This window comes from Pelophylax lessonae (genome assembly GCF_965119305.1).
Source record: "Pelophylax lessonae genome assembly, chromosome: 3".
Lineage (NCBI taxonomy): Eukaryota > Metazoa > Chordata > Amphibia > Anura > Ranidae > Pelophylax > Pelophylax lessonae.
Window position 1 is genome coordinate 107,972,066 of NC_138770.1, and position 19,630 is coordinate 107,991,695.

At 42.6% G+C, this 19,630-nt stretch overlaps 1 protein-coding gene across 1 annotated transcript in view; it reads left to right on the top strand.

Moving 5' to 3' along the window:
• The window catches only part of CDC5L (cell division cycle 5 like), a 97,397-nt gene that overhangs the window by 33,347 nt on the left and 44,420 nt on the right, over positions 1-19,630 (top strand). Inside the window, exons 8-12 of the mRNA XM_082250031.1 lie at positions 2,846-3,034; positions 5,927-6,075; positions 8,455-8,617; positions 11,174-11,338; positions 12,763-12,843. Coding sequence (XP_082106157.1) covers positions 2,846-3,034; positions 5,927-6,075; positions 8,455-8,617; positions 11,174-11,338; positions 12,763-12,843 — 747 coding nt within the window. The remainder of the gene's footprint in view (positions 1-2,845; positions 3,035-5,926; positions 6,076-8,454; positions 8,618-11,173; positions 11,339-12,762; positions 12,844-19,630) is intronic.

Sequence of the window (19,630 nt, forward strand, 5' to 3'; positions counted from 1 at the left end):
AACAGACTGGTTATCGGTAAACAATGTCACTTTTTCCCTCAAGCACATCTGTGGGCACCAGAAAAAAAACATACTTGCAGTTGGGCCTCCCCACACCGCAAGGGTTAAAGTCTACAGGTTGAGGAAGAAGCTGTAATACTTTCTTTATTTTTCACTCCAGAAGCCTTCCTCCATGCTATGTGACAGGTACCTCTCTTCATTGCTCTGATTGGTGGTTGCACTCTGACCTCATCACATACAAAGCAAGACCAATAGTCCTTCCTTGTATATGAGGGCTCACACACAACCCTGAAGAGGAGATGCTTGAGAGGGGATATGATAGCAATGTACAAAAAACATTTTCAGTGAAAGGGAATTTAAAAAGATGCGTGGAAGAGAAGAGGTTTAACCCTAAACTGTGTAGAGTGTTCTTTACTGTCAGAGCAATAAGGATGTGCAATTCTCTTCCACAAGAAGTTGAATCGGCAGGGATTGTTAAGTTTCAAAACACTATTCGATAGGCACCTTAACGATCATAACATACAGGGATATACAATGTACTATTGACACAAACACAAGCGCGCACACACCACAAGTTGAACTGAATGGACTTGTCTTTTTTCAACCTTACCAACTATGTAACCCAGATCTTTGGGGAATGGAGGAATAGCACAAATAATACAGCCTTTTTCTGTACCCCTCAGTCTGTTATTGTTAGTGCCGGTTCACACTGGGGCGACCTGCGAGGCGACCTGGTCGCCTCACAGGTCGCCGCAGGTCGCCTCCCATAGGGAAGCTGCGGACCCGTTCTAATAGGAGCGACACAAGTCGCTCCGACCTAGAAAAAGGGTCCGGAGCTTCTTTGGGGCGACCAGGAGGCGACCGCCATAGACTTCAATGTTATGAAGTCCATGGCGGCCGCTCCGAGGTCGCGGCGCGCTGCTCGCACCGCGATCTCGGAGGTCGCCCCTGCAAGTAGCGTCGCGGTAATGTGAACCGGCGCTAAAGCTTATATTTTTTTTAGTAAAATAATAAACATGCCGTACTTGCCACCTCTGTGTTGGTTTTGTACAGAGTGGCCCGGGTCCTCCTCTTCTTGGTTCCCACTCCGGTACTCCTGGCTCCTCCCTCCAGTCAGGTGCCCCCACAGCAAGCCTCTTGCTATGGGGGCACCCAGGCTGAGCTGCTGCTCTGTGTCCATTCACACAAGAACCTGTGGCTTGGCCCCACCCCCTCTGTCTCCTAATTGGCTCACTGGCTGTGATTAACAGCAGCAGGAGCCAATAAATTATTTGTGTGCATCAGCGCTGCTCAATAAAGTGCAAATCCTTAACAATAAATATGTGAAAAAAATCTAGTGACTCAAAGTGTTTACAATATTCATCAAAGTGTCTCGTGACTTAAAAAAGTGCTATAACTCAATGTGCAAATCATCATCCTCGCAAGGAGACAGCAGAGGAGATTCCTTATGGGGAGTTCAGTATTTGGCTACTAAAGTTTGTTGGAGGCTGCTGGAAGTCCTGCACTGTAGGAAAGGAGCGGTGAGCGTTGCTGTGTGCCCGGTACTTACCCGCCATCCAGGCAATTGAGGAAGGATTGTATGCAGAGCTCATATCCCCTATTTGTCCGATGAGTAGGGGACTGAGAGGGGAGCACCCGGACACAACAAGCACTGAGCACTTTTGGCTGCCTCCTGTCAGCAATGTGTGTCATCTGACAAGCATTGAGCACTTTGTAGTGAAGAGGATTAATATATAGCACTGAGCACTGGACACGTTATATTTAAATTGATTGGTTTCTATTTTTCACAATTTTTCCATATTGATGGTAGATTATTGCATTATCTGATTTATATGTTTCTAAGGAATTAGAACATTATGCACATATGTTATGATTTGCACTAAGTTATAGCACTTTTTTGAGTCACGAGACACTTTGATAAATTCTCATATTTATTTATTATATTTTTATATATTTATAGATTAATTTACATATTTATTGTAAGCACTTTTCACTTTCACTAGATTTTTTGCACATATTTATTGTTAAGGATTTGCACTTTAATGAACAGCGCTGATAGACACAAATAATTGAATCAGAAAGGCTTCTCCCTTTTATCAGCAGCATTATACAATTAAATTATTCCAGGAGCTGAGGCACCTATTTAAAATAAATTTTAAATAGCAGGAGCCAATGGCCAATCAGTAGTGTGAGTCCCTGGAGAGGCAAGGCTCTCATGGACATCACCAGATCATGAGGGGCTCTGATAAGTATTAGGGGGGCTGCTGCACACAGAAGATTTTTTTACCTTCATGCATAGAAAAAACCTTGTGCCTTTACAACCACTTGAATTAGGGTTTAACCCTTTGCGTCAGGGGGTTGATTTTTGTTTTAATCCTACACTTTATGGGTATAATCACACCTCTGCGTTTTTGGTGTATTGTGAGCAGTACATTAAAAATCACTCTTGCTGCATCCTCTATGCAGTTTAAAATAAAATTCTGTTTCCGTAGGGATTTATTGTAACTCGTGCTCCTGCAGTTGGCTTAATGTAGCCTGGTGCTTAGGTGACCTACTCATTCATGTTTATAGAGCTGTCCCTAAACACCTTTTGGTTGGATTGTGCTTTCGTGTCAAACCATCTTGTCAGATTTATGGAGGACTACACACAGTGTTACTCTATTGGGCACTGAGTTCTTTGTGCCGGGTTGTGTCATACCCCTAGGCTTCACTTATGCCCGCTTATGTGGTAATGGTGCCAAATGCCCTTCTGTGTAAAAGTCCTTCTAGCACCTGCAATTCTCATCCTTTTTCTGTTGCAGGGATTTAAATTTCAGTGTAAGCAAATGTACTTTGTTTTCTTCAGATATCGGACACAGAGCTGGAGGAAGTTGTGAAGATTGGCCAAGCTAGTGAGCTTGCCCGCCAGACAGCTGAGGAATCTGGAATCACAAACTCCGCATCCAGCACATTGCTTTCTGAATATAATGTTGCCAATAACAGCATCGCCCTGAGGACACCCAAAACACCTGCCGCACAGGACCGCATCCTGCAGGTAACCTAGCAGTTGTTAAATCGGCAGTGCATTATGGCCACTGAAATGCAAATCTGAAATCTAATAATGAATTTTCTTTTTGTAACCCCACTCCTTCCAATTTTCTTCCTGGCCTGAATTAAAGACATTGTCAATTACATAAAAAAAAAACTGTTGCAGATATAAAGTACAGACACCTAGAGGTGTATGCACATAATTGGACCAGCATATAATAAACTGCTGTTATGGCTTTTGACATTTATTTGACGTGAACAACAGGTAATATTGAACTTTGTATCACCCAATTCATCAAGTATTATTATAATTCCATTTTTCAGACATAAACATAAACGGGTATATCTTTTCATTAAAGTCCATATGCAGCGCTGCATATGAACTTTATGTATTTTTATATTTTGCCATCAACTAAATTTTATGCTGGCTGCTTCTTTGTTGTATTATATTACTTTTAGCGTTAATATTTTCCAGTTTTTATTATATCTAATTATATCTATAATCTTTTTTATCCGGGGTGCTGGGAGAAAGTAATTTTAGCTACACTGCTGGCCATGTGGACTGAGGGCTTAGGAGTGGCTTCCCAATACGGCAGGCACTATGTGTTTTTGATACTTACAGCTTTATCAATCTCCGCTTCTTATTTTATGTTTTGGATCATAGCAATTATGTTTTGAGGCGGTTCAGAATTTATTAGGTTTATTGCTAAAATAATTTCCATGTAATTCATTATACAATACATATATAATTGCCTTATGATTGATTTTAATTTTCAAACAGCATTCTCTAAATGTTTACGCACCCCTTCCCATCCTCACACTGGCACTGAGTTTACCAACGTTCCACCAAAACATTTACCTGTGCTGGTATAGCTTCTACTTCCTGGACATGTGACGCTGCATTTAAAGTGATTGTAAACAATCACCTTGTATAACAACCTATTCAGTTTTAAATAGAAATAAAAGGCAAAACATTTTTGTATAAATAAAAACATTGAGGCCTCTTTCACATTAGTGGACTGTTCAGATCCTCCTGTCAGTTTTTCAGGCGGATCTGAAAGGATGTCCCATGCATCTCTATGGGGCATCGGATGTCAAAGGACACATGTCCGCTGACATTCGATCCGGTCCGTCAAATCTGGACAGATGGTAACCCTTTTTTCCATCCGTCCATTGGATCGGATGGGATCGGATGAGAACGGACAGGCGGTCTGTTCTGATCCGATTCCCCCATAGACAACAGCAGGGACCTGACAGCTGTCTCTGCACACAGCGCGGAGACAGAGCTGCCACCCGCTGAGAAAAACTGAGTCCGCCGATGTGTGAAAGGGGCCTAAGACCTTTTTTCCTTTTTTTTTCTTATAAGTGATTACATTCCCTCTATGCACAAGAGCTGAGCGTAGAGGAAGCAGCAGCACACTGAGCTTCCCAGTGAATGGCTGTGCAGTGGAGGCGTATCAGAACAAGTCTGATCATTGGAGGACAGCAGGCTGAGTTCCCAGCATAGCTAGAGAACTTACCACGGTGTGGTCATTTTTTGATGGGGAAGCAAAGGGACTGGCAGGAACACCAGGAATTTCACACAAAGGAAGCAATACAAAGAGAACAGGATACTTTCTCATACAAATGCATAGTACAGCAGGCACATATCAGGAATATGAAGTGTTGGGGTAACAAACACCTAAATCACAGTGCCGCTCTCCTCTAACCTCAAATCCACGCATTTACCAGCAATCCGCTTCTGGCACAGGAGGTCTCCTTCTGCTAATAACATATTTGCAGCTCTTTCAGTAGGTCATGTGACATAAAATGTTGGAGCTGCTAATGACTTATTAGTGATGGAAGACTTCTGTGTTGGGAGCTGAGGAGCCGATTGCTGCAGATTAGCAGAAGTGACATTTGTAATAAGGGGTTGATTTACTAAAACTGGGAGCCAATCGGCTTTTAACTTCAGCTTGTTCAGTTAAGCTCTGACAATAAAACCTGGAAGCTGATTGGTTTCTATGCAGAGCTGCACCAGATTTTGCACTTTTCCAGTTCTAGTAAATCAACTCCTAAATGTCAAGTTCTCTTTGAGAGTAGTGTAGAGACTTTGGGATAAACCCAAATGGTGCCAATACCTAGCACATGCGTAGTATCGGCAAGAAGGCATTAACGTTTAAATATGCCACCCACAACAGCCGGGGGCACATACTATGGTCCCTGTAGAAGATTTGTCTGTTTTGCAGTGGCACTATTTTTGGTCATGTCAGCTTAATTCTGCTGCGGCTTACACAGGCATTGTAATCACCAGCCTGGCAGCTCACACCACCAATTTCCCTTGCCTGAGCTCTGCTGCTGGCCAAGAAGACTACATCAGAATATACAGCTGACCGCTCCTGTAGCCACCCCTTCACCACCACAGCCTCAGCACCTCTACCCTCATCTCCACTGTGCTTGCCCCCCAGGTTGTGTCACGTTCATCTAATTCCCTTTCTACTTATGTCACCCCACAACTGCACTCCAACCCACTCATGCTTCCTCTCCCACATGCATTAGCTTCACTTGCAACTGCACCAATGTCCACCTCTGTGCTCATTGTCGCTGCACCAGTGCATCCACCAGCACTCACTGTCACTGCACCAATAGGTGCTTCTGTGTTCTCAACTGCAGTGACACACCCTCCACATTCTGTATATCCAAGGCTCAGATTATACAAGTTAAGCATTCATAACCGTTAAATGATACTCACTGAGCCCCTGTAATGCAATATAAAGTAACCTATAATCACCCAGCAAGACCCACACTTGAGGTATTTGTGCATTTTTCTTCTGCGCTAACAAATCTAAATGTTGTACAGTGAGCATCAAACATAACTGAAGATTTGATGAACGTGATGTGTTTTTTATGTATTTTGCAGGAAGCACAAAACTTGATGGCACTTACAAATGTTGATACCCCTTTAAAAGGTGGGCTTAACACGCCCCTCCATGAAAGTGATTTCTCAGGGGTAACTCCGCAACGACAAGTGGTGCAGACCCCAAACACGGTGCTGTCCACACCATTCAGGTGAGAATAACCACTCTGCTTATTTGCAATCGACGAAAGCGTGTGGCTGCTTTTCTCGCTGATCCAGCAGCTCATCCCAGTGGTAGTCATGGTAGCAAGGCACTTACAAGGCTGCAGAAGTTTTAAGGGTATACACATTTAATAGCCAGATGACTCATTTATGCTGTGCGTAGATTACTGCTCAAAACCTAGAATTATAGACGCAAATCAAACATATCTAATGCTTCTTGATTGCTTAAAGAAGAACTCCTGTACAGTGATAAGTTTCACATTAGCCATGTGTAGTTAGTTAAGCAAAGATGCTAATTTGACTTGGATTATAATTGCATGCTGTGTACTAAATTCACAGTTTTAGAAATCTCTGACGTCCTCTCTTTACACAGTATTTTCTGTATCCTTGGGCACCAGGAGGTGGGATCTCTGAAGTGGCGACAACTTTCTGTTAGTGTTTGTCACCACATGTCTGAATGGGTGGCAATGTGGGCGGCACTGTGGGTGTGTATGGGATTGAATCAGACTCCTGGTTTGTCCATCTAAGTACAGTAGGCAAACCTGAAAGTGTCAGACTCCTGGTCTGATCTGCCCACTGTACAGCATAGTTAGATGGACAAGCCAGGAGTCTTGATTCGTCCCATACACGCCCACAGTCCCGGGCACATTGCTGTCTATTTAGACTGTTGTTCTCTGTAAAGCAAGATCTTGAAGCAGTGGGTAGACCAGATAGTCTCTGACATCCAAGCCGTTCCACCCGCAGTCTGAATGGGCTGGACTGTGGGTGTGTCTGGGATGAATTGGACTCCTAGCCTATGCTTTACAGTGGGCGGATCAGACCAGAAGTTTGAAACCCTCTGCAGCAAGTGGAGAAGTAATCACCTCCTCAATCCCTTTACTGAAAACTACAGGGGGAAATGTAAAAGATCAGTGGCCAGGGAAATAGAGAGCACAGAGGCCACTGGTCCTATAAACAGGATATGAGGGGAACAGAGAGGGCTCCTCACAGAATAGTGAAGGCTGGATTTCTGACTTCCAAAGGGGACTGCACATTAAAACACAAATTATTTAAAGGTATGGGAACACCTATAAGTGTGTGACTGTGTACAGCCGAGGCCAAAAGTTTTGAGAATGATACAAATATAAATTTATCGGGTCATCAAGAACTTCAAAGAGATGTTCAATTGTTGTGAAGAAGGCTTCAGGATGCCGAAGAAAGTCCAGCAAGCGCCAGGACCGTCTCCTACAGTAGATTCAGCTGCAGGATCAGGGCACCACCAGTGCAGAGCTTTCTCCGGTATGCCAGCAAGCAGGTGTGAGTGCATCTGCACTTACAGTGAGGAGAAGACTTTTGGAGGCTGGCCTGGTGTCAAGAAAGGAAAAAAAAAAAAAAAGCGGCAAAGAAATCACTTCTCCAGAAAAACATCAGGGACAGACTGATAATCTGCGAAAGGTACAGGGATTGGACTGCTGAGGACTGGGGTAAAGTCATTTTTTCTGATGAATCCTCTTTCCGATTGTTTGGGGCATCCGGGAAAAAACCTTGTCCGGAGTTGAAAAGGTGACAGCTGCCATCAGTCCTGTGTCCTGCCAACAGTAAATCATCCTGAGACCATTCATGTGTGGGGTTGCTTCTCAGCCATGTTAGTGGGCTCACTCACAATTTTGCCTAAGAACCCAGCCATGAATAAAGAATGGCACAAAACATCCTCTGAGAGCAACTTCTCCCAACCGTCCAAGAGGTAAAAACGCCTTTTCCAGCATGATGGAGCACATTGCCATTAGGCAAAAGTCATAACTAAGTGGCTTGGGTAACAAAACATCGAAATATTGGGTCCATGGCCAGGAAACTCCCCAGACCTTAATCCCATTGAGAATTTGTGCTCAATCCTCAAGAGGTGGGTGAACAAAAAAAACCCCCCAAAAATCTGACAGACTCCAAGCATTGGTTATGCCAGAATAGGCTGCCATCATTCAGGATGTGGCCCAGAAGCTGATTGACAGCATGCCAGACTCTTTGCATAAACTTAATGTAATTGTCAATAAAAGCCTTTGACACTTATGAAATGCTTGTAATTATACTTCTGTACACCATAGTTGGGAAAGTTAATATTTGTGTCATTCTTAAAACGAAACTTTTGGCCACGGCTGTATGTGTGTGTGTGTGTGTGTGTGTGTGTGTGTGTGTGTGTGTGTGTATATATATATATATATATATATATATATATATATATCCCACTTGGTTTCAGCCGTAAACAAAAAGTATCATTTTTTGATGGCAACCTCCTTACTAGAATTCACTCTGGTTATTTGTTGAAATGTATAAGTACAATTTGGCTTTATTTTTTATCTGCATTAACCATCTTCATGTGTGTCCTCTTTTTCTAGAACACCCTCCCAAAGCACTGAAGGTTTAACCCCTCGTGGTGGCATGACTCCAAAGCCAGTTATTGGCGCCACACCAGGTAGAACGCCATTGCGAGACAAGCTGAACATAAATCCAGAGGACGGATCGGTAGATTATAATGACCCAACTTACATAAAGCAATTGGTAAAAGCACTTAATATGTCTCTTATTTCACTATGCTTTGACTTTCTATAAAACAGTTGGAAGTCTATTCTTAGGAATGTTTCTCTCCTGTAGTTAAAGCCTACTTGAACTTTCAGTTTAAATTGGCTAAACACATTCCAGGTGCATCAATCCTAAGTAGAAAAGTCTCAACCCAGCCAGCATGCTGTAGCAAAGGAACCTTGCTCCTTGTGTAGAAGCTGTGGTCTCTCTGCAGTGGTCTTCACACAGCATGCGCAGTCAGAGCTAGAGCTCTTCACCCAGGTAATCTCTCAAGATGAGAACAGAAAACAAGAGTCAATCTCTGCAGTATGCTGGGAAAGGCTTTTATACTCTATGATTTCTGAAGAAGAGATTGTAAGACCTTGCGCGCCTTTTGTGAGGGCACTGTGTATGAACTGACCGATGCTGTCAAAGGAATAAAATGCACATTGTTTCTTGATTGCTGTAGCATGCTTAAGCTCTTTGCAGTATGTCTTTAACTGAAAAATAGGTCCTGGATTACAAATGTCCTCTAAATCAGTGGTCCTCAACCCTGGCCTACAGGGCCCACTAACAGGCCAGGTTTGCAAGATAACTGAAATACATCCCAGGTGATATAGTTTGCTGCTCAGTGATTTCAGTACTCTAGTCTGCATCTCCCCAAGGTAATACTTAAAATCTGGCCTGTTAGTGGGCACTGAGGACCGGAGTTGAGGACCACTGCTCTAAATGATAAATGAATGGGTTAACCGCGAAGGACTTTATTTTTGCATCTTTAAGGCTGTGTTCACACATGTCCGGCTGCGGTTTGCAGTCCTGATTCCGGTGCGATTCAGGGCTGAATTTTTCCCTGAATTAACATCTAAACCGGACACAAATGCACAGGACCCTTTTCAAAACTGCACGGTGGCTGCCCGGGACATGTGTGAATCGGCTTCATTGAAAGCCGGTCATATTCACATGTTATGTGAATTGGATGCGGCTAAAAACACATCCAATTCCAATATATGTGAACCCAGCCTAAAGCAGAAATCTTGGCAAATGGCTAAATACAGAGTTGAAATAGAGGTAGTATGCTATATATCAAGAGGATTATGCCTCTGTTCAGATTCTGGCATCAGGTTTGCATTTCCAGCAATCACTTTAGACTGTTAGTGTGGCACAGCATTGTAAACTACAGACCTAATAATTACAGTTCATATGCAAGTTGATTCTTTGCTCTCTTGTGTTGTTTGCATCTCCATGTGTGCATTGCCACCGCTTATAGATCACTGTGTCTCTACAGCTCAGTGACTTGGTAATGATGTAGCAGCCAGCTAGGGTGTTGCTGCATCAGAAAGAGGCAGGCAGCTGGAACACCAGGAAATGTCAAATGCTGATTCTGGAGGCAGCTTTAGCTCTGAAAGAGCCCAAAGACTGGAAGTTAAGTTTTCTTTGAAAACTGGTGTGCACTTTGACATTTGTTTTGGTGCACTTTATTATTTTTGCTTTGTTCCTGATGATACCAGTGGTTAAAAGACGGATTGATTTCTTTTTGGGTCACTACTAAAAGAAAAAAACTGAAGTGAGCAACTCAAAATAGAGTTGCAGGGTCATCTTGGAAACTTGTTCCCCCCTTTTCCTATAGGCTCCGGATAGTGTTTAGATGACAAGAAAATACTAGAACAGGTATTAAATGTAACATATTTAAAATTTTGAGGACAGCCAAGCTCTTTTTTACCCTTTACTTCTTCTGTTAGGCCAATTTGGGCAGGATAAGAGTGAAGTTTAAATGTACCAAAGTATAAGTAGCGTTAGGTGGTTAGTGTGTTTTATAGGGTGCATGAAATGAACACATTTTTGCAGCTGTGTGTGTGTGTGAGAGCTACAAAGCTCAGTGTTATAATAAAATATTTTCTCCTAATATTTGAAGATTTCATAAAACATTAAACGCAAGTAGTAATTATTATTAGGGTAAATTTATAATGTTGCATGTGTTTTAACTTAACTAAATAACAATGGTGTCTCCTTGCTAAACAGCCAGATTTTGTCTTTTGTAGGGTGGTCTACATTGCTCCCCACTGTCACCTAATGCCTGAAAGAGGGCACTGTGCAGTGCGTTGGGTTGGCTTACAGTGCAAAACCACTTAACTCGGAAGCCAGTATGTGGATAGGGCAAAGGCATCTAATGGCAGCGATAATTAACACCTTTTGGAGTAAATATCTGACTGAATAGAGAATACTTGCCTTTTAAATCTTTTTTGGAAGCCAATCCCTTTCCAAAAAAAAAGTTGAGAACCATGTAGAGTTTTATCAGAAAATGATATAAATACGATCTTGACAAGTACTGAAGCATAAGGTTTTGTTTGGAAAACAATACACAGTTATAATACTAGTATGTCATAGGGGTACTTGGGGGGGAATACAGGATTTTTGTAATGACGTACATACTTTTATACAACTGAGAAACGTTGGTTTAGAGCCTAATTCCATGGCCTTTGCTTTACCTGTTTTGCTGTTCAGTGAATCAAATGTTCGTTACCTAAACCTATAAAGCATCTCATTATACTCACATAGGAAAGAGAATCACGGGAACACCTACGCCTTGGTTTAATGTCTCTACCAACCCCAAAGAATGACTTTGAGATTGTCCTGCCAGAAAATGCTGAGAAGGAACTGGAAGAGCGTGACAATGAAGAGATGTTTGTAGAAGATGCCGCAGATATCGAGGCTCGCAAACAGGTGGGGGATCGTTCTTTGTATAGCCTAGAAGAAGAAATGCATTCAGTTTTATGTCGCCCAAAAAGCCATGTATCTCTAAAGTTATTTTATTTTGTTCATTTTAAAGCGTCAGTATATGTAAAGCCTAAATCTGTTTTTTAGTATGTTTTTTAGCATCATGTCTCCCTGTAAACATATTTCTTAAACTGGTGAATCTGCTGCAAAATTTCTTACCCTGAAATACTGCCAACAACAGCTTTTCTGTTTCAGGGAGGCCGTGCTAAGCCACTGCCTTGCAATTATCAACAGCATTGTCAGACTTCCGCGGAAGGTCCCTCAGTTGGCTATTTGACCACCTATCTGATAGACAGGCCAGCTGAAGGAGCGCATACAGTAGGCTGATAACCCTGCTGCTAATTGTGAGGCAATGTCTTCGTATTGTGCGTGGATAGTTGGCATTGCATGCCTTTAGGTATATCCCAAGCCAAAGTGTTTTTAAAAACCCCCTGTCTAGTTTTATTGCCATTTGGGACTCTGGTGCAAATTTTCCCTCGCTGATAAATACATTTTCATCAGAACAGGAAATGGTTTCCTGTTCTGCTAAAAAATGATTGATCTGGGAGGGAAAATTTGCACCAGGGACATGTGCACTGATGAATAGTTGAACAAAGGCTCTAGCCTTCCTCTGCCTTATCAATAGGCCTTTTTTACTTGTTTCCATTGGAGATTTATTCTCCCCTCTATGTGGTGAAACCTTGTGAGTAGGACAGGATGTGAGGGTAAATCTCTCAATTGGAGAGTACCTTACCTACTCTTTCTAAAGCTTAAAAAGTTTTTGACTGGACATACACTTTAAAGGGTAAAGCATGTGGTGCATTTTTAGTATTTCCTTTAAATCGCTCTGCACTCAAATGGCACTGCCTGTGAGATCTGTGGTTGTCAATATATTCTTAATGACCCCTCAAAGGAAGATTGCAAACACTGTGCATTTGCCTGCACCAGATCCATTGGATTTGGTCTGGTGCATTTCTGAAAAGTAGTGCTTGCACTACTTTTTGTGTGATTTCAGCCCATTCGAATGAGTGGGCTGAAAATCGCAGCACAGGAATCGCATAGGAACGCAGGCCAAAGTTTTTTTTCTTTTTTTGTACATATATACACATGTAGAACGCCTGTAAGACACCTTTTTGTGAACAGGAGTTGAAAATAAATTCTCTATTCTTATGATTAATGATGTCGGTCACTGTTGTTTTGAGAAATATATTTTAAAAAAATGCTGGCAAGCAAGACCTCTACCACCCCTAATACCACCTTTCCTTGAGCTATATCGGCTCTATGAATTTGTGTATGCATTTGTATGTATTTTTTTTTCCCCATGTTAAAGAAAATCATTTGAAAAAAAAAAAAAATCTTTGCATAATGTGATTGTTTGTTTGATTTCTTAGGCAATAAGAGATGCACAGCGGGCCAAAGAGTTAAAACAAAGACACCGAGCAGTACAGAGGGACTTGCCCAGACCATCAGAGGTGAGCAAGACCAGTACCTGTCTATATTGCATTCACCAGATGGAGTTCTATACAAAGGAAGAATCCTAAAAATGAAAGATAACTTGTGGGGGAAAATTGACTTTTATAATATGCATTTCCATAGACCGTAGGAATAGTTAGAATTAATCACTGCCTTTTTAAATCTTGTAGGACTTCTAGCAGAAATTCATTTTTAGTGTTTCTACTTCTCTTAAAAGAGAAGTATGGGGTTTGGCCTTTGTCCCCATTCATACTTACCTAGGTGGATGCAGCACCAGTGCCTCTGCACTGAGAACCGAGCGTTCGAGCACCGCTGATCAGTCAGTTTTGACATGCTCCCCGAGCAGAGAGCTGCTGACTTGTCAGTCAGCAGCTCTCTGCTCCCTCCTCGCTCATTGGAGCACTGAGTTGCGAAGGGGCGTGGAGCGGCCTGCTCAGGCTCTTAGGGGTCCTTATGACGCGGTACCTGGACTGACTTCTGTGACGTCAGCAGAGAGCGACTTCAGTCCGCTCTCTGCTGAAACCGGGTCACAGGAGTGCAGAAAGAACTGCATCCTTGTGAAACATAGGAGATGACATCTCCTTTAACTACTTGACCTCCCTTCCTAACCAGGCCATTTTTTGCGATACAACACTGTTACTTTAAATGACAATTGCGCGGTTGTGCGACACTGTACTAAAATAAAATTGATGTCCTTTTTTTACCCACAAATATAGCTTTCATTCGGTGGCATTTAATCACCCCTGTTTTTTTTTTGTTTTGTTTTTGTTTTTGTTTTTTATGTGCTATAACAAAAAAAGACAGACCATTTTGAAAAAAAAAGCCAATTTTTCTTTCGTTCATTGACAGACACAGCTCCTGATCTTCTTAACCATGGGTTTATACTGCCACCTACAGGATTAGGACACTAGGCAGAAAAAGTCTGGCTATGGGCAGTCCAAAGGGGTATACTCCCTCTCTCTGCTATAGGCACTCAGTTTTTTTCTGCCTAGTCAGGAGTAAGGACCTAGTTCATGCTGGGATCTCTGGTCCTGGCAATTTTTTCTTTTTAGATTTTTTTCTCCTGTTATGTTTTTTTTTTTCCTATGAGATCTACAATCAACTGCTGGACTGGGTGACGAGCTGAATAATTTAAATCCAGTGGTCGCCCCAGTCTAGCCAGCGAGCGTGCTCAGATCCGCGCTAGATCGGCCGCGACATAGCCCCACCGGACAGGGGCTGGCCTGCGAGTTAAATACGAATAAATATTGCTGCGCCAAGTGAAAATTATTCAATCAAAGTGATTAATTAAATGCATATATAGAAATACAGTTAAAAACTATATATTATATTGTGAAAGCACATAAATTGTTAATGCTAATACCAAGTGCAATAAAGTGCAAACAATTCAAAAGTCCAAGTGCTTGTGACCAAGTGTTTTGTAAAAATAAAGTCCGAAAAGCTCAATCAAAATATTAAAAGAACGTGCTCCACACTTCAATCAGGTGCTCCCGGTGACTAGTGCAAGATTCGCAGCTCACCTTAGGGATAGACTTCAATGAGTCATACACGCAAAAAGATATATGGACCAACAGCCTGTTCAACTCCTCTCCTTCCACTTCAGCTGACCCTCCGAGTGCGACCAGAACTCAGCAGGAAATAAAGGGGAGAAGGGATTTAGTGCTCTCTGTATAATCGCTTTATTGAAATCATAGGCAGAAATAAACTTACATTTCCTAGCACTTAAGCAGTGCAAGCTTCAATCGGCAGACAGTGCTCTTTAGCAGAACCTCCCAAGGTCCGACGTACTACGAGTAGGCTCCTCCCCCGTACGCGTTACGTCGGATGACTTCGTCAGCGGGGTGGAGCCTGAAACGATCGTCCGTCCTATGTAGTGCAGTATTAGGATTGCCCGCCCTACTACTGGCAATGATTCTGCGATCTACGGCGCCATGCCCTGAATCTAACTCGCACTCGGCTAGGCGGTACAATCAGCATTGCGGGACAATCATTTAATAAACAAATTATTTGCACATTTGGAGGAAAGTAACCTGCTGTATTCAATAAGAGACTACATAAATATTTATATAAAATATGGGATATACAATATATATTATTTTATATAGGAGCCTACTCTCATCAGATCCCCGGAGGCTCTGCCTTGATACATTAACTCCTTATTTACCTACTGCGAAACCGAGCGAAAAGATATAAAAAAATACATATACATACATTAATTACAATAAAATAAATAAATAAAATTAATAATTAAACAACAATTATTCTACTAGAATCAATCATTAAAAAAACATGTTAAACTATAAATAAGAGGCATACATAAAAAGTTATGTAATTTGCAAAAAGAGACCCTAATATTTATTTATTACTTTACAAATTTGATTACTTGATATATCTATTTAATAATAGAGGAGACTAATAAATATAATATAAAACCCACTAAGAACCATAAAAATCGTATTTTGTTATATGTATTATTTTATTTAGTATAGTAAATCTATATTAAAAAATTATGTAAAATAAAGTTTTTTTATTAAAAATATAAAATTGTTCTAGGATAAAGGGAAGCCTATTTGTCACTGATAAAACAGTTAAATTCAACGTTTAAACCTCTAGGCATGAGAACTTTGGTTTCATATATCCAATACGACTCTCTTCTACTTAGTTGCCTGATATAATTGCCACCCCGCCAGTGTTTGACCACGCGTTCAATCCCCCAAAATTTCAAGGAGCTGGGATTTCGGTCATGGACTAGTCGGAAATGTTTTGATACATTATGTGTAATAGTACCTTTTTTAATGTTTTTAACATGTTCCCCAATTCTTACGCTGAGACTTCTATCAGATGTACCTCCAATGTACTGAAGTCCACAGCCACATTCTAGCATTTAGACTTCCCCCTACAGTACTGCATGTTATCAAATCTTTTATGGGGTATTTTTTCTTAGTGCTATTCAACATAAATTCCTTCTTTTTCTTCTGGTTAGTAACTGCATGCCTACAATGATACAATTCTTAATCGTGATGTGTCCAATAAAGTGCAGAGTGATTAATATAAATAATTAAAAATATACAAATAGGAATCCAATAAATATTGCAACAAATTGATAAAACAGTCCTTAGTTATTAATGTGTCCAAATAAAAGTGCTCAGGTGCAGTAAACCGATCATTCAAACGGTGCTCAAGTGAATGGCCAGACCCTCTAGGTTCCCTACTCACCACAGATATGAGTTTCAAACGCTTGATTAGATCAAAGATGGCTTTGGCAACCCAGCTCTTGATATAGATATTCCAGGATTAAAGATGCCTTGTATGGGATCGCCCCGACTGAAGGCTCCGCTGGTGGTTGTTGGTGACCTGTCCTCCTGGAGTTAAGGTTAAGTTCCAGACTCCAGCACAGCAGCACTTCAGAGAAAATTGAGATGATCCTTCCACATGGTACTGGAATGCAGGCAGGTAGGCTCAGCTGAGCTAACAGCACTCAGGCAGCTTCTTCCCCAAGCGAAAGCCAAAGGCAGGAATAGTGATTTTGAATAAAGTGATATTGTATTTTACACTCTCTGATATTTTCTACTATTTTTTTTTCACTTGACCTTTGTGTCACTTGTACAATTGCCCATTAATGTCTCCTTTAGAGGCATTCCTTCCGTTTTTCATTCAATCAGTCAATGCCATGATCGTGGCTTATGTCCATCACCAGGGGGGGGCACAAGAAGTGTTCTGGCGGCTCTGGAGGTAGCCGGCATTCTAAGGTGGGCAGAACAGTTAGTTCCAGTCCTCTCCATCATACACATTCCAGGGGTGGAAAACTGGCAGGCGGACTACCTCAGTCGGCAGGCGTTGGGACCCTTCATCCAGAGGTGTTTCATCAGTTGTGTCTCCAGTGGGGCATCCCCGAAGTGGATCTGTTGGTGTCTCGGCTCAACAGAAAGGTGCAGAGGTTTGTGGCTCTGTCATGGGATCCTCTGGCGGACGCCATAGACGCGCTGGTGGCCCTGATTTACGCCTTCCCTGCTCTCAAGCTTCTGCCAAGACTTCTACGTAGGATTGAGGCAGAAGGGATTCCGGTCATCTTGGCGGTCCCGGACTGGCCTCGCCGGGCTTGGTATGCCGATCTGGTGCGGCTGGTCACCGGCGTTCCTTCGAAGCTTCTTCTCAGGGAGGATCTGCTGTCCCAAGGACCAATCTTTCATCCTGCATTAGAGTCGCTGGTTGGTGATTCCAACACTGTTAAAAGCATCGTGTTGTCTTTTTGAGACAACACAATGCTTTGTGAGAGTCTTTTGCTTCATCCTTGCTCTTATTCGATGGCTCGAATCGTGACTTTCCTTCAACGGGGGGTTGAGCAGAAACTGCCCTCGAGTAATATCAAGGGCCAGGTATCGGCCTTGGCTGTCTTCTTTCAACGACCCTTGGTCACACTCCCTGGTGCGTACTTTTCGTCAGGGAGTTAGGCACTTGGCCCCTCCAATGAGGTCTTCGTTGCTGCCTTGGGACCTCATTTTGTTGCTCTCAGTCCTCCAGAAGCCTATTTTTGAGAATCTTAGGTAGATTCCCCTGCTTACACTGTCCAAGAAGGTAGCCTTTTTGGTGGCTATCGCCTCTGCGCACAGGGTGTTGGAATTGGTGGTGTTATCCTGTCGTCCACTTTGCCTGGTGGTTCTTCGCCCCGGTCCGTTGTTCCTTCCAAAGGTTGTTTTAGAATTTAATTTCAATGAAGACATTGTGTTGCCTTCTCTGTCTCCCAGGCCAAGACATCCGAAGGAAATTGCTTTGCATGCCTTGGATGTGGTCCGGGCGATTAGGGTGTACTTGGCAACTATGGAGTCTTTTAGGAAGTCAGACTCACTATTTATGCTCGTGGTTGGGCCTCAGAAAGGGTTGTCTGCTTCCTCTGCGACCATTTCCAGATTGATCAGACAGACGTTGATTCAGGGGTCAGGTTCCTCCTTTCCCTGTGAAGGCGCACTCTACTCAGGCGCTCAGTGCCTCCTAGGCCTTCCATCATCAGGCATCCGTGACGCAGGTTTGCAAGGTGGCCACCTGGTCGAACTTTCACGAATTTCTATAAAATTGATGTGTTGGCATCTGCGGATGCCTTTTTTTGGCCGCAAGGTTTTGTAGGCTGCTGTTTAGAGGATCCTGTCCTCTTTGATGGTGTATTGTTTTTTTTTTTTAGATGGACTCAAGTTTTTTTGGTTGAGCTCCTGTTTACCTGGTTGGCTATAGTTTAGCCTTTTGAATTTCGCTGTTCCCACACCTCATGTTCACCGCTGCTTTGGGACGTCCCAATGGTTAAGAAGATCAGGAGCTGTGTTCGTCAATGAACGAAAGAGAAAATTTTTTTTTTTACTTACCGTAAAATCTGTTTTTTTGATGTTCATTGATGGACACAGCACTCACCCCTCTATGGTGAGTCTCTTGGGGGCTTTCCTTGCTCCCTCTCTGTGGCTCGGATCTTAACCTTCCTTCAATGTTGGAACAGAAATTGGCCTCAAGTACCATCAAGGGCCAGGTGTTGGCCTTGGCGGTCTTCTTCCAATGACCTTTGGCCACACATTCCCTGGTGCGTACCTTTCTTCAGGGTGTCCGACATTTGTTTCCTCCAATGCGGGCTCCCCTGCTTACATTGTCCCAGAAGGTGGCCTTTTTAGTGGCTATCACTTCTGCGCGCAGGGTGTCGAAACTGGCGGCGTTATCCTGTCATTCACCTTACCTGGCGATTCACAGGGATATGGTGTTTTTTCACCCCTGTCCGTCGTTCCTTCCTAAGGTTGTATCTGACTTTCATTTGAATGAAGACATTGTGTTGCTTTCCCTGTGTCCCAGGCCTAAACATGCAAAGAAAAATTGCCTTGCATGCCTTGTATGTGTTCCCGGGAAATTAGGGTGTACCTGGCAGCTACGGAGTCTTTCAGAAAATCAGACTCTATTTGTGCTCATGGATGGACCTCGAAAAGGGTTGTCCGCTTCCTCTGCGACCATTTCCAGATGGATCAGACAGACGATGGTTCAGGCCTATTCCATCAGGGGTCAGGTTCCTTCTTTCCCTGTCAAGGCACATTTTACTAGGGCGCTTAGTGCCTACTGGGCCTTCCGTCACCAGGCTTCAGTGACCTAGGCTTGCAAGGCGGCCGGCCACCTGGTCGTCGGTGCACAATTTTACAAGGTTTTATAAAGTGGATGTGTTGGCATCTGCGGATGCTTCCTTTAGCCACAAGATTTTGCAGGCTGCTGTTTAAGATGACCTGATCCTCTTTGAGGGTGTATTTTTTTACAGGTAAGCTCCAGTTGTTTGGTTGAGCCCCTGTTGCCTGGTTGACTAATGTTTAGCCTTAAGAATTTTTTTGGTTGTTCCCAGTCCCACCCCTTATGTTTAACACTGCTCTGGGATGCCCAAGTGGTTATGAATACTAGAGGAAATGGAATTTTTGACTTACCGAAAAATCAATTTCATTGATGTTCATTGACAGACACAGCACACACCCCTCTGTAGAGTAGTTGTTCTCCTGACACTGCTTGTTACAAAACGGAGTGACTATAGCAGAGAGAGGGAGTATATCCCCTAGGACTGCCCATGGGTGTAGCCAGAATATTTTTCTGCCTAGTGTCCTACTCCTCCTGTAGGTGGGCAGTATAACCCAATGGGTTATGAATACCAGGAGCTGTGTTCGTCAATGAACATCAGAGAAATGGATTTTATGGTAAGTCAAAAATCCCGTTTTTTTTTTTTTTTTTTTATCCTAATGCATTCTATGCATTAAGATGAAAAGACTTCTGTGTTCAGCA